Source organism: Elgaria multicarinata, chromosome 14 (genome assembly GCF_023053635.1).
Source record: "Elgaria multicarinata webbii isolate HBS135686 ecotype San Diego chromosome 14, rElgMul1.1.pri, whole genome shotgun sequence".
Classification (NCBI taxonomy): domain Eukaryota; kingdom Metazoa; phylum Chordata; class Lepidosauria; order Squamata; family Anguidae; genus Elgaria; species Elgaria multicarinata.
This window is the reverse complement of record NC_086184.1, coordinates 19,408,300-19,424,680: the sequence shown is the minus strand read 5'-3', so window position 1 is coordinate 19,424,680 and position 16,381 is coordinate 19,408,300. Positions and strand designations below refer to the sequence as shown.

General features: G+C 40.6%; 1 protein-coding gene across 1 annotated transcript in view; it reads right to left on the bottom strand.

Moving 5' to 3' along the window:
- CDH11 (cadherin 11) overlaps positions 1-16,381 on the bottom strand; it is a 127,534-nt gene that overhangs the window by 23,272 nt on the left and 87,881 nt on the right. Inside the window, exons 5-8 of the mRNA XM_063141393.1 lie at positions 15,211-15,330; positions 13,827-13,994; positions 5,935-6,122; positions 2,825-3,078 (exon numbers count right to left, since the gene is read on the bottom strand). Of these exons, the coding sequence (XP_062997463.1) occupies positions 2,825-3,078; positions 5,935-6,122; positions 13,827-13,994; positions 15,211-15,330 (730 nt within the window). The remainder of the gene's footprint in view (positions 1-2,824; positions 3,079-5,934; positions 6,123-13,826; positions 13,995-15,210; positions 15,331-16,381) is intronic.

Genomic DNA, 16,381 nt, shown 5'->3' with positions numbered 1-16,381 from the left:
CTTCAAATTTATCTATAATACAGCCTCTTCAGTAGCTAAGAGGGCTGTGTTAAAGTCTTGGGAAAGTGCTTTTACTCCAATTCTCTGTTCTTAGCTGTTGCAGCTGGCATCTGAACAAGCTGCATATAAAAAAGCATAATCAAAATGAAAGTTGGATGGAATCTGCTATTCCTTTCAAAACATAATACAGGTATGCTCTGTACAGCTCACATGGTATAATGTGTCTAATGATTTCTCTGAAGAGTGCATCTGCCTGGCTTGCAATGCGAACCTGGCCAGCTCATAATACTGGACTGCATTATGAAGGGAGTATCATGTCCCAAGAGTTCTTTTCCAGTTCAGATTAAACCCCAGTTGTTTGCATGTCCTTCTCCCCCTTGCTATGCTTCATGGCAGCATTCATGGCGCCAGGGACACTGAGAAATTGTCCTTTCCTAGGGTACCTGAGTCCTTAGTATATGCAGTTTCCAACTGTGTCTTTCTGTCAGCACAAATGATTTTGCACTAGCAGAAACTAAGTCCCGAACTATGCACAAGAATGGAATCCAACTAAAGTTATGTTTACGCAAGTGTGGTTACACAAGCGATTGTGCATTCTGCTTGTGCAACCCATTTGTGCAACCTGTTGTGCAACTGCTTGAGTGTTAAAATGGATCTCAACAATGTACAGTATATCCACAAGTATGTGAATTTATGCACACCAACATTCAAAACTTTGTGGTATCCAAGCTGCAGCATGACATTCCCCACATTTTGCCCTTCTTACATTTCAACTTTCATAGTGACTACGGACATTGCACTTAGTGATGGCACAAAATAGATGTGTGTATAATTAGCTCTGCACATAAGGTTTCGTTATTTGCTATTTCCCCCCTAATCTCACTGATATGTAAATAACCAGAGAGGGCAGGGAAGGAAGGGAGATGGCCTAAAGTTAAAAATCTTAAATTATGTATAGGCAAAATTAGCCAAGTTAGTGTGTTACGTACCCATAAGGTTGGATACACATGAAGTGGGGGCAGGGATGCGCATCTTAGCTCTGTCCCTCCATCACAGTCTCTGGAGCTATTTGCTATCTTTCAGCTGCCAGGTTAAGACTTTTCTCTTCTCCCAGGCATTTAACAGCATTTAACAAGGCTAAGTTTGTTTTTTAACGGACCCCAGAACAGTTGTTTTTAAATAGATACTGTTGTTTTTATATTGTTGTTTTTATGTTTCTGATGATTCTTAAATTTTGTATACTTTTTTAATGTTTACTGTTTTAACTTTTGTAAACCGCCCAGAGAGCTTCGGCTATGGGGCAGTATATAAATGTAATAAATAAATAAATATTTGTGTAGCTGACAACCTGCTCTTTTTGTAGGGTTTTCATGTCAGTTAGAATCCTAGGGCTGTATCCAACTGTGTCATTCCATTAGCACAAACGGCATTGCAATACTAGCTTCTGAACTATGTGCAAGAGAAGAACCCAACTAAAGTTATGTTTGCAGAGGAACAGTTCTACAAGTGGTTGTGCATTATGCTTGTGTGACCAGTTACTCATAACTCTTGTGAAACCCATTGTGCAAGTGGTTGCGCAACCCATTGTGCAACCCATTATAGAATGGGCTGCACAACTCATTGTATAACTGGTTGCGCTAGCATAATGGGCAACAGCTTGTGCAATGGAAAGGTTCAGCAGCACTATTTGAGCATGTGGAATGGTGACATTGGATACTGCCCCTGAGCTTGAAGGCAATGAAGATAGTAATGGAGAAGTCTGAGCATGTGCGCTTGACCCTCCTGTGTCTTATACAGTTCTAATGGCATGAGAGATTATAATGCCTAAAAGGTGCTATAGATTTACAGATTTTTAAATTACCACTGGGGAAGTTTGCTTAATTATATCTAGAGCTGTACTCAAATGACCTCTTGAAATTATCCATCCTATCTGTGGGCAAAGAAAGTAGGGAGGTGATTTCACCAAATTTCTGCAGTGGAAGGATAAATTCTCCAATAATTGGCAAGGGTTGTAGCACAGCTCCTTTCTTTTTTTTTTTTGGAAGGGTTTTAGGGTTTGTTTTGTGTGTATGTGTGTATATGTTTTGTTTTGCTTTTTGCACTGCCACTGCAAGTGGCAACAGCAGCAACTGTGTTGGGATTGTATTGCATTCTTGACAATATTCTAGACCTGGCATTGGGTGGTGAGAAGGTGAAACCCACCAAAACCTGAGGAACAAAATTTGGGGAAATTCCGTGAAGTTGCCTTTTATTTGTAATGGGTAAGACAAGGAACTTTTCAGTACATTTCTGTGAAAAAAATCATATTGGGCCTGTTCAGACAACACACTAAACCATGGTTAGGCCCCTAAACATTGTGCAGTACATGTTTAGTGCCCCTGTTTAAACCGTGGTTATGTAGCCACTATGGTTAAGAATGGTTCACATGACACATTGTCATTGTTCACATGACACTCTAGCTGTAATGTTTAGCTCAAAACGCTTAACCACCACGGCTTAGCATGTCATCTGAAAACGATCATTCCAAGAAATTTTGGCTTAGCTCTGGTTGTCATTCTTTATAGGGTTCAGTACCTTCCCCAGGATCTTCCAAACGAATAAAATTACAGAGCAGTGACTGTAAAGTGAAAGACTGGACACTCATACGCATGCCTCAAGAACATTCGAACCCAACCCATGAAATTTTCTCCAAAATTTCTTCCCCTTTGAATTTCGTTTTTGAACGTTTCTAGCAAATTGAATGAGAATGGTCAAAAAAGATGTGGGAGAAATTTTCAGGACAGCACTAATTTTATAAGCCATATTTCCTCTTTTGCAAACCTACTTTATGGGACTGTTTTTAGCATCCGGGTCTTTGGCACGGACCCTCCCAACTGAAGCTCCAGGGCCTGCGTTCTCTTCCACTCTAAAAATATACGTTGGCTCTAAAAATATTGGTGGCTCATCAGCATCCTCCACGTTAATTTTCACAGTTACGGTATCCTTGAATGGTCCATTGCTGATGAACTTTGGGTCAATATGTATATTGGCTGCCTCTACTTTCAGACTGTAGGTCCTTTTGGTTTCATAATCCACATGCTGAAAGAAACAGGAACACAGTTCGTCACTCAGAATCAATGCTAAGGCTGCTTTGACAAGATTCTTCTGTTTAATTTTTTTTCTTTTGTGAATATCTCCCAAATATGCATGCACAATTATGTCACCCCACATATTTTGTCTTAAGGATCAAGAATGTGAATATGTTAAACAGTGGACGTGATATATATTCCTCACAACGTTCAAAATTTCAGAATTTGAAATTTGGAGCTTAAGGTTGCAGTCCTACATGGATTGCCAACAGCCTCCCAACTTGAATGGCTGCCAAGTATCCAAAGCAGGGTGGACAGGCAGTGGTGGTGATCTTCGTCTCCATGCTCCAACTTACCAGCATTTCTGCTAGATGGGCAATTTTGCCTGTCTAGCTGCAATGTTGCAGAGAGAGAGAGAGAGAGAGAAAGAGGCTGGGGTGGCCATAGGATGCATTTTATCACAGCTATTTATTTACTCATTTAAAACATTTGTATCCCATCCTATATCATTAAGATCTCAGGGCAACATACAGATAAAAGCATACAGTATAAAACAATAAACATACACAGCTAAAAACAAATTTAACCATGAAAAAGCAGTAAAAACAGTTAAAACAATGTGCTGTCTTAGTGAATTTAACAATTAAAGGCTTTGTTAAAAAGCCATATTTTTACTTGGCGTTGAAATGAAATCAGTGTTGGCACCAGTTGAGCCTCCAAGGGGAGGGCATTCCACAGTTGGGGTGCCACAACAGAGAAAGCCCTCTCCCTGGTTTCCTCCCCTCTCTGCCCCAGGAGTGACCCCCTTTTCCCATCTCCATGCTCCATTTTCTGAGTGCAGAGAGGTACCTGGCACACTATGGCTACAAAGGGAAGCATGGATTTTTATTTTCCTCCTGGCTCTGAAGGCAGCCTCAGAGTCAAACTACCCTATGCCCCTCTCTAGTTACTCTCTGTCATAGGTCTTCTCTCTAAATGAATGAAAGGGCAAGGATCCCTGATGTTTGGTGTACATCTTTTCATCTACAAGGCTATAAGGTATAGGCTATAAGGCTATAAGGTATATCTATAAGGTAGCCCTGAAAATAAATATTTCAAATACAATATTAATGTCAAAAGTAAAGTATAGGCAAGTTTGAGACATTTTCTGGTGCCTCAGTATTGACAGACAACAATGCACTTCCTAATGTCTAGCACAGGGCATCCAAAAAGATCAGAAGTGATATGAGATTTTTCTTGGTTTGCATGTTCCCTCTCTTCCAGGTTAAAGAGACTCTCAGTCGATAGTAAAAATCCTAGAGCCAGAACTGAAAGTATCCCTCATTCAGCAGCATTGAGCAGAATGGATCATTTTTGTTCTGTTCTTGTTCTTGAGATTCTGACATTTAGTTGCTTCTGTCTGGGTTTAGTTAAATCCACATGTGAATCTGGATTCCAAAACGTAAGTGATAGAATTCTGCACACATACAATTTACTCAAAAGTGAGTGTTTTTACCCCTTTTTTCCACAATTGCACTATTTAGATGATGGCTTCATTAATTTAAAAAAATGGTAGATCAGAAAAGGCTATAGCCTAAACATGTCTGCTGAAGGATGAAATATGGCTCAGTGACAGAAGCTTTGGGACAAGAGGGTCTTCAAACATGTTGTATCTCAGCAAACATTTTCAGGACTGCAACCTCTTTCACTTTCATGATTGCTTTCAATTGCAGTATCCCATCATTTCACTTTTTAAAAAGACCAAAAAAATAAATAAAATGAAGTATTAGTAACAAAATGTTCATAGTTAAGGTTCCACACACCCCTCAAAAATTATGAATGTAGTCCTTCAGAACCCAATTCAAAATAGAAACTTCTCCTCCATATTCCATTCTGTGGCAAAATCTGGAGCAGAATACTACTCAGATAGAATCCACCACTGTCCAGCTAATTCAGCAGCCTCAGCTTCTTGATGGTGGTCCCACCATGTGCATTGAGCTCCTCAAGAGCAGGGCTTTCGTCATTGAACCAACACGACACTTTGGATCTGATTGCTTAGGATGTCCTGAGAATTTTTCAGTCTGTATAACACGTACAGAGAGGACAATGAATTCGCAGAGTTGTTTAAAATGTGGACATTAATGAAGTTGGGCATTGCGGCTTTCATTTGGGGCTTTGTATTAGATGCTGAGCTTGATTTTGGCAGTAACATCGGCTGCATTATGAAAGACAACTTCATTTTGAATTGCAAGCAGAAACCCGTCAAGTGGTTTAGGCGGGCTGAATCTCTTGATGGGCCCATAATACTGTTCAGCCTAGGTTTGCTTTCTTTTCTCTTCTTTTCCTGTTTCTCTCTCTCAGCACATAATGCATTTGGAAGGAATATTGACAGCTGAAATTAAGTTTTCATCAGAAAAGCAAGCACAAAGAGAAATCCCTTGTAATTTTCACATTATCCGAAAATTCACACTGTACTGCCAACTTGAAAATGAATGCTTGATTTATAACCAAAGCAATCCCATCATTTATTTCCAAGTTAATACACAATATGCTTTGAAGAGCGAACGGTGTTGATTTCTCAAGTGGAAGATCAGTAAAAGAATAATGTACTTTCTTCACTTTAAAAAGATGTTAAGAAGCTTCTATGCATCAATGCTTCCTTTTCATAATCTCTTTCCTTCCATTCTGGCTCCAGGCATTAGCAGATAACAGTAAAATGGGATGCTGGAAGTTAATCATAGCTTCATAAACAAATTATCCAAAACTGCATTTGCTGTGATTTTCTTACCATGAGTGATAATCTATGGCTATTATATTTTCTGCGAGGCATGGAATGAAAATGAAGTATATTATCCATTAACAGGAATGAAAGGATTGCATTGCTTACCTTCTTAAGCTTCACAACCCCTTCCTGAGTCTCATAATCTGTTGTAATTTCAAACATCTCTATACCGTCTCCGTCGATAATGTTGTAAGTTACCAAGCCATTTTCTCCAATATCTGGATCTTTGGCCTTCACTCTTCCAGCTTCCTCTCCCGGGATGGCTGCTTCTGATATTGGCATCTGGTAAACACCTAGACAGAGAGTGATTATCGGTAAATGAACCATTATGTTTAGCTTCTTTGACCCTGTTCAGATGACATGCTAAACCATGCTGGTCAACCATTTGTGGCTAACCATGAAGACTTAGGCCAAATCTAGACCAAGCAGGATATTGCACTATGAAAGTGGTAGGAAGCAGTATATAAGAGGCAGGAGCGACACTACTGCTTTATAGCGCTATTGAAGTGCACTGACAACTGATGGGGCCCATTAACCCATACCATATTTATTTATTTATTTATTTAAGGATTTTTATGCCGCCATTCAGCCAAAAAAGGCTCTCATGGCGGCTTACAAAAGTATTTCTTGACATATGCAGCTTTCATACCGCTATATCCTGCTTGGTCTAGATTAGGCCTTAGTGTGTCATGTGTAAAGCATTCCCCTTAACTATGGTTGGTACATAACCTCATTGCTTCATAACCCATGGCCACTACAGCTTCAACATGGCCACCAGCCTCAGCCAGGAAATGGCTGCCCAGGCCATGCATGCTGCAAGGGATGCTGGGATGCTGGATCACCAGTCAGAGGACTGAAGAGATCAGCAGAGATATACCTAGTTAGGGTGTGGTTAGGCTAAATGGGTAATGGATGTGGTTCTGCAGTAATGTGGCAGCAATGCTAGGTGTGCTTAGTAGTAAGCACAGTGACATGTATTTAGCATAACCACATTCCCTGAATTGTCAACTGAATAGGGTAATTATGTGTATTACTTTGACTTGCTTAATCTGTAGGTGTAAGAAGTACCACATCACATGCTGAGACTCTGGCACTTTATGGGCTATAGCCCTATGGACCAGGGCTAGCTCAAGACATTTCACAGTCTAAGATGAAGGGCAAGGTGATGTCCCCACCCCCCAATTCCGGACAGGTGGAAGTTGAATCTTACAACACAAGTGACAGAACAGTGTGCACCACCACACCTGAGTGTAGCAGGCTAGTTTAGAGGGGACAAAGCAGGTCACATGGTGCTCACATCTCTGTCTTCCAGCATCCTCATGCCCCAGCATCTGCCAACTGAGGCGGCCGTCTCGCTCTGCCTATTGGTAGTGCTGGCCTGCTATTGACAGATGGCCTGTCACTACAGCCATGGTGAGACCTGCCAATATCCCAGGGATCACCCCAAGATCACCCCTGTGCATCCACATGATGCACAGGGGATCCCGGAAGCAGGGAGAGATGATCCCTCCCTTGCCCTGGGATATCAGCATAGCCTTTAATCCTGCTTTTTCTGTGGTCTCAGGATGATCCCGAGACTGTGGAACATTTGGGCAGGCGTCGTGGGTTGTCCTGTCTCCTCGTGAGTAACCGCAGGGACCTGGACATAGGGTAAAGAGCTCCTGAGGAGCTCTATGCTCATGGGGGGGGGGGGAGTAGGGAAATGTATTTATTTATTAAAAACACACACACATTCGCTGTTTGAGCGTTCATGTACTCCTTCCTCTTTTAAAAAATATACATGGCGGGTGTGATGTCCTCTTCCTCCTAGGACATTGCATGGCCATGTGTAGACAGAGGGAGAGATCTCACAATAACCATAATCACGAGATCATACCCCCTCTGTCATGCTAGACTGGGTAGATCTAACCATGGCCTACCTATCTTTCTCTATAATTTTACTACCACCAAGGAGTTTGGGTTGCACTTCAGCATGCATTCTCAGGTCACATGCCAAAATGAGAGTTCATCCTACAATACGTTCCAGACACTTCCCTAACGCATAGAGCTTCTTTGGCAGGTTTTCAGGGCCTCCTTGCCAGGCATGTTGGGACAGATTAAACCCAATGTAATGCAAAAAAGAAAAGAAAAAGAGGAGGGGACACAAGAAAGCAGAACCTCCACCAAATCCAAACATGAACAGCCCAGCAACCAATTGATCCAAAACTGCAGAGTACTGCATTGGGATGCTGCTTCCACATATTGAAATTTTTATTGTGATTCAGAGTGCTAATCAAGTAAAAACTACAGGTTGGGTCCCAATTTAATCATGCTTGGAGTAAACTGACTGAAATCAGTGGGGCAAAAATAAGGATGCCAGAGAAATCTGCAACCAATCCAAATGAGTTCAGATTTTGTTGAATCTGGCGTGGGGCTTCTGCAAAAGATGGACTATTTCTCGGTTGTGCAAACTTGCAAACTGGTATTATTAATTGTATTAAAAAAAACTTTGGGGATGATTTGTGTGAATTCACACTGGCACAAGTGGAACGAAATTCTCACAGAGCCATTAAAAACATCTGATTCTGTCAATGTGCAGACATCTGAATGAAAGACACCTGACAGCCCATAGAGCACAGACAAAATGGATTTAACCAAATATGTGCATCCCTAAATCTAAATTGCTCATGACTAAATCTGGTCCCAACCCCACATATTCAGGCACCTGATTCTCAATCTGGTCACTGCAGGTACATATGGATTCATGTTTTCCACCTTCACCTTGATCCTATTCCCCGTTCTAAACAGCAAAAGCTGTAGGTTTGGGGGGCAAATGCTTATTCATGGCTAGCACATGGTTCCTCGAAGTTGCACACCCCTTGCTATAGGACCATGCAAACAAAATGCAGAATGTATTGTGACATGGAGATCATCGTCCATGTAGCAGATGTAAATGAAGAAATCCAGAGAAAAAAATACCTTCCCCCAAAAATAAATTAAACCTTCAAATCCCAGTTGGGTTTCAGATCATGTATTCAAAGTCGTTCATCCAGAAGCCAGAAAGTCTATGAAAATAAAGGGGTGCAGATAAAATGCACCTACAGAAGAAAGGGATGGCTTCATGGCTTTTGCCTGAATACGAATCCACATTCATTGAGCAAACTGCCAGTCCCTGAAGGAATGTATCGGATTTCCCCTGATGTGGATCTGAGCTTGTGCTGTGCGGAGCCCCACCTGCTATTGTCATGAAACTCTCTGCTCTCTGCTAAAGAGGCACTCCACACTTCCTATCTCTTCTCTCCTGGGCTTTGCAGAATGTGAGCAGCCAAAGAGGCTGCCTGCAGAGTGCCTGAGAGGAACACAATTGTCTCTTAAGTTAAAGGAAAGACTTAAAATATATACACACATTAGGTGCTCTGGATGGAGTTTCTGTAGCTGCTTGTGCTACCTGGAAGCCCAAAAGAAGAAGCCCTGTCCAGATAGTTTGGGCAGACAGGAGGGCTGCTTGCAGAGTCCCTAAGACATCATCATCATCATCATCATCATCATCATCATCATTATTATTATTTCCCTTCCTTCTCCATCACCAGAATGTCCTCTTTTCCCCCTCTCGAGGTCAATTTTCCAACCTTGGAGGCCAGCCAGAGCATACTTTCTGTGTCAACTGTGAGGGGGCAAGAGAAGGGACACGTGTCTGAGTCCGCCTTCTGAGGTCAGAGAGCTGTCTCTGACCCCAGAGGAAGGAATCCCCAATATACAATGGTCCCTCAGACAATGTCTAGGGTCCATACGATTGGTCGCTTCATTTTTATTATCATTGTTTTATTGTTTTCTGTATGTTTAATATTTTTGTATTCTACATTGTTCCCTGCTTCAATCCAGAGGGAGAGGTGGGTAATAAATAAATATATTATTATTATTATTATTATTATTATTATTATTATTATATTTATTTATTTAAACATTTGCATACCACCCTATATCATTGGGATCTCAGGGCAGTGTACAGATAAAATCAATTAATTATTGGTTTTATTTTTATTTTATCATGATTTTATCCTGTAGCAGCATCATCATCATCATCATCATCATCATCATCATAATTGAAAAATGGGATAGAAATTCTCGGTAATAAATAAAATAAATAATATTAATTAGTAATAATGAATACTAGAAATCTTAATATCAATCATTTTGAACTTGGAAAACTGAAGCCCTGTGATTTCTTTCCCTTCCCATCATACTAAGGATGCTTGAGGAATTCAATCTTTCTGAATTCTGATATGTCCCAGATCAATGTGCGGATTGGGACTTAGGCTTAATCTACACCAAGCAGGAGATGGCACTAGAAAAGTGGTATGAAACCGGTATATGGGCTGTGTCAATGGGCCCCAACGGTTGACTGTGCACTTCAATACTGCTTATAAAGCAGTAGTGTGGCTCCTGCCTTTTATAATCCGCTTCCATAACACTTTCATAGTGCAATATTCTGCTTGGTGTAGATTAGGCCTTAGTTATCTCCTAGCATTTGCACTTTCCAAACGTTTTAACACAGTAATTGGTTCAAAGGTGCATCAAAATGTATGGCAGAAATGCATTTTAAAGAAAAAAATGTTATTAGAAATTAATATTTTGAGGAATCGCATGGAAACAGATTGATAAGTGGGTGCAATTTTGTAGTTTTACCATTTTCTTCCTTAAAATGCATCAGTATGATGATTGCCCTCTGCCTGCCTGCATTTTAAAAAGGAGCAGTGATTAAAAAAAAAATACATGTATAGAGACTTCATGTTTGATGTACCACACATATATTTGGTACCTTGGTATCAACATCCAAGTACAAAAACTACCTACCAGCCTTCAAAATAAGTGGAAATCAAAGTCTCCATAAAACAGATAAATCCACTGAAATGCAACAGACATACACATTCTGCAATTGTTGCATACTCCTGAGATAGAAAAAAGAAATCTAAATAGAGATTGCTTTTAAGGAACGAATCCTTGTCTATTTCACAGTGTGCACAAATACATAAAAATAAGTTCTGGAAGAAGGGTGATACCATTTCTTCAGTCTCTCTTGTTACAATGCATAAATTTTCTCTCTGAAGTGCATTTTTATTGCTTTGATCCAATGTAGTCTCAACTGCCTCAGTTAACAAGTTTTTTCAGCACTTCCCACAAAAAGTCTAGACCACATCCTATTGATCTCAGCAGGGATATGTTTTTAAAACATCATCATCCAGTATGTTTTGAAAGTGAGCATACAAGCCCCAAACCTACCCCTGTGTCTTAATCCTGCCTTTGAAAATGGTTCATGGTATACCACTAGGAAATGGTTTAACCCCTTTATGCATCAGTTTGTCCACTTTGTAAAACGGGAACTTATGGTTTACGTTGTCATTTATGCCATGTAATAACTGAACCCAAACTGTATTTGATTAGGGTTGGACAAATGTCTCTTTCACTTTCTGTAATGCTTATTTTTTTTTTTTTCCAAACACAGGTTTGGTCCATCCCATTTCCATATCAGTTTGTGAGCCAGTGTGTTGTGGAGATCTGGGTTGTGGTCTCCATTTGGCCATGGAAGCTCACAAACTCTCAGCCCAACCCACTTCAAAGGATTGTTGTTGTGATTACAGAAACGGAAAGGAAGAGGATTATGTATGACACCTTGAGTTCCTTGGAGGAAAAGAGGTGGGGTATAAATGCAATTAATTAATTAAAAAAAAATCTGCATGAAAATCCATATGCATTTACATGTGGATATTCATTTGCACAAACATTTGCACACACTTTTGGACCCCCTTCCCCCAATATATGTATGTTTTTACACCTGCTTCCAAAGAAGAACCCCTCAAGAGGATGGAACTCCTTGGGAACAAGTCTTGTAATGTACTACAGCTGAGCCTTGGGTGGGACTCAGGAGTCTCTAGTAACATAAGCCTGCATGCTCAGTCTAACCTTTGTTGGAAATAGTGTTGTTGCTGCAACTCCTGTATCCTGTACCCTGTACTCCAATCTTTGGACGTCTGCCTGACACTGTGTTTTGACTGATTTCCTGTGTGTTTGACCTTGGCTATGTCTCTGATTTCTCTCTGGAAAAAATCCATGTTTGTCCAGTAAGCTGTGCTTTGCCTGTTTACTTTGACTGGTCAGTTGCAATTAGCTTTGTTTTTGCATAAAAAAGAAATGAAGTTAGTTAAAGAAGGTCAGCTTCAGATTGGCAGAGAAAAACTAGGATAGAGATGGAGGGGGCAGAACTTCCATGCTTAGCTGTACTAATCCTTGCTGTCCCTCCTTTCTTGTCAATTTTACATGGAAATCAATGCCTGCATAGGACTGGAGATGCCACTGAAAATGGCATCACCAGTCAAGTATATCCTCTCTTCTTTACAATGGTGACTTCCACTTTGTTGAATGTCCTCTTGAAGAGGGCATACCTGGCCTCAAAACTTAATTAGTTTAGGAGTTTGGCCAGAATATATTTATTCCAGAAGGGTTTTAGTTGATTATGGCTGCAGCACTATACCCACTTACCTGGGAATAAGGCCCATTGAAATAGGACTGCATTGTAGTTCTCTTAGATATTGATACTTTTATGCCATTACCTTTATGGTTGGTGTTGTTTTGTTGTTGGCATTTGCGTAGGGTTGCCATACATCCTGGAAAACCAGACATGTCCAAATTTCCAGGAGATTCTGAAATGTCCCGACCAGCTGGGCAAGAATCCCGGATTCCTGGTCCAGCTGGCCAGAGAAATTCTGAACTCCAAAATGGTGCCTCGAGCCTGCTCAGCGAAGCGGCAGCAGTAGAGAAAAAGACACATCAATTTGGTGCTTTTTCCAGAGCATCACTGTTCCTCCACAGGGTCATCTGAGTCACTCACCGTGACTCACCTTATTGTGCCTGTGGCTATGTAGAGAGAAACAACAGTGAGGAAAGGCGCATGTGCTCTCCTCAGGCTACCTGAGTCCCATGCAATTCAAGGAGTTTGGTGAGCTTGGCTGGTTGTGGTCAGACCTTTAGGGTAAGCCTGAGGCAGAGCTGCTGGGTTATTTGTGGGGGAAGAAAGAGAGTTTTGTAGGGGACAGTAGAGAGGGAGCGAGTGGGGGATGAGGGGGTAAAGGAGAGGAAAGGAGAGATGGGAGGAAGTAAAGAAAAATCACTCCCCCAAAAATCGTCCTTCAAAAATCCACCTCCTTGGATTTGAGTTGCAAGCCTCAAATCTGTTACTTGGAAGTAACTTGCAGTGAATTTAAGATGTCTGGTTTTACAGTTGTTGATGTTTTAATTGAAAAATTGGGCTTTCCCTAGACCTTTACATATTGCTCAGTTTTTTTTAAAAAAAAATCCTACCCCCCCCCCCCAAAAAAAAAATGTCCCGGTTTTGTGGATTCAGAATATGGCAACCCTACGATTTACATGTATATGTGTTTTAATTTTATATGGGATTTCTTTTTATCTTTTGCATTGTGTTTTATTGTGTGAGTTGTTCGAAGAAAAATAGGATATAAGTTACTAAAATAAACATGAACAGAAAATATTTATGATCACAAGGATCACTTATGCTATGACATGACATCAATGTGCCCCAAGGCAAACAGTATTACAGTCAATGGCACCTATCCATTTGTACATCTCAGTAAACTCCACTTTTGGCCTACCTAGTGTACCTGGTAGTCTGTGTGTGCTGTGACACTTAAGTAGATTGCTTAGAAACACTGCAGTATTCTCCAAGGTGCTTGTATCTCCATCTTCAAAAGCTGTATGCTACTGAATATGAGGGGGTAGGTGAATGGGCAGGAGTAGGAGCAGGGAGAATAGGTCTATCAATAGGTTTATCAGCTGGCTCTGAAGATAGTGCTTCAATTTTCAGAGGCAACTGAATCACTACGGGCTGAGGTCCAACAATATGGGCTTCCCAGAGGCATATAGGTGATCACTATGAGAAAAAGGATGCTACATTGGATGGAACTTTGGTCTGATCTAGCATGGGTCTTTTTATGTTCTTAACTTACTCTGCGGGAACTTTGGTGGGTTGTCGTTGACATCAGTAAGTGTAATGGTCACTTTGGTTGTCCCTGAGAGTCCTCCCATGTGTCCTCCCATGTCCTTCGCTTGTATGACAACGTGATATTCTTCTTTTGCTTCTCGGTCCATGTTGGGAAGAGCAGTTCTAATAATACCTACAGGCACAAGAATAGGGAAAGGGGATAAGAAATCCTTCTTTAAACATTCAGTTCACCATAAGAATCCAGCTTGGTATCCTATACAATCATGTACATTAGTACAGGCCCAGATTCCTCCTGTGCCAGACAATTAATGTTCAGCGATTATAAACCCACCATAGCCAAAGGAGATTTGGTTTAGAGTGGGGCTGCCCATGTTGTGATCCACCAAACAGAATGCAACTTGATAAACCTTCTGGAGAAGTTGATAAACTTTCTGTTTTTGTTACAGCTGTGCACAAATGGCCTCACAAAATTCTCCACCACATTTTTGGACAGAGAAATTGGGGTGAGGGGGAGAATTTCACCAAATTTCTCCAAAGGGAGGAGAAGTCCTCCAACGGCTTCTTACAGGTAGAACTTTCCATGAGAATGTTTTGCAGCTCAGCTTAATTTTTTCCTCTAAGAGTTTCTTGCACTGCCACTGCAAGTTTTGTGGCATGAACAACACAATTTGAATTTTTGAGCTGAGCTGTGGGCTTTTCCATGAACTTTCAGAACCTTTTTGATCCCCTCCCCCCACACAGGTAACACAATTTGAAGAAATTTCTGAGCAATGCATGCATAATTTGTGCAAATTGCTCAGAAATGTGCACAAATTGCAAAACCTGCCAAGAAAAAATGCAAAATAATGATAATAATAATAATAATAATAATAATAATAATAATAATAATAATAATAAAAATAATAATTTTTACCCGCCTCTCCCTCTGAATCGAGGCGGGGAACAACATTAAATATAAATATCATAAAATGCATAAAACTGATTAAAAACATATAAAACTGATACAATATTAAACTAACCATAGGCCATTTTAAAATTCATCTTGGTAGGCCTACCAGAAGAGTTCAGTCTTTATGGCTTTCTTAAACACAGAAAGACTATTAAGTTGATGCATCTCTCCCGGCAGCCCATTCCACAGTCTGGGAGCAACCAAAGAGAAGGTTCTCTGGAAGATCCGTGAACAGTCCCAACTTGCTGACCAAGTTGGGGACCACAGGGTGAACCAGAAGAAAGACCAGGGGGGCAAACCCAGGAAAACAAGTCAAACTCCATATCCCAAATGGATTTCTCTGACATCTCTAAATGATATTTGTATCCCAGCGACATCTGGAGGTTCCCAATCCCTATTCTAGGTTTTTCTTGTAGTTAGAGGACTTATTCAATAGTACCTGTTTGTGCTTCCACAGAGAAGTACGGCTGACCTTCAAGAATGCTGTAAACTAGTTTGGCACTATTTCCATAAGTAGGGTCATCGGCATCTGAGGCCGTCACTTGCATAACAGATGTACCTAAAAACAGCAAGAGAGGGACACACAGTTTAGAAGTATATGTGCATGTATAACCCACATAAGCCTTATGTAAGCATAAAGAATGTTTTCAAAATGCACTTCTATTTAAAGCAAACAAACAAAAATTATTGGCGATCATTTGCCAGTTAAGCACTGGAAAACTCAAGTCCCATTTCTGTAGGACTAGTTTTAGTAATAAATCACCAATAGTTACCCACCAGCTGTGCCAGGGATTATGGGAAACCTCTGACCATTAACTTCTTGGAGTACACAGTTTAGTAAATTAAATTCCACTAAACATCCCTTCCCCATAGCAATTCTTCAATCTTACTATTTGGGGTACTCATTATACACTTTTTTTAACTACTTTTAAATTATAGATTGGTTTTAACTTGATTAATGGTTTAATTTGCTTTTAGCTGTGTATATTTATTGTTTTATATTGTATTATTTTATCTGTATGCTGCCCTGAGATCCTAGTGATATAGAGTGGGATACAAATGTTTCAAATAAATAAAATAAATACACTTCCCTTCACAGCACCCTCCTTTTCCCACTCTTTGGACATTATATGCCTAATAATTGTCAGTATAAGTGGAACATTACTTTACACAAGGAGGGGGGAGTTCAGAATCAACCAGTTTCAAACATTTCATCATAGTCTAATGTGACCGACATGCACAATCTTGGATATAGCTAAGAGGAGGTTCTTACAGTCACCAGGGGTATGCTCAACTTGGGGTACAGAGCCTTTATATTACACATCTCAGTGTGGTGTAGTGGTTAGAGTGTTGGACTAGGAGTCAGGAGATCCGGGTTCTAGTCCCCACTCAGCCATGGAAACCCACTGGGTGACATTGGGCCAGTCACAGTCTTCTCAGCCCAGCCTACCTCACAGGGTTGTTGTTGTGAGGATAAAATGGAGAAAGAGGATTATGTATGCCGCCTTGGGTTCCTTGGAGGAAAAAAAAAGGTGGGATATAAATGCAATAATAAATTAATAAAATAAATATCTCCATTTCTCTGTAGGGTCCCAGGCTGCCTGTGATTC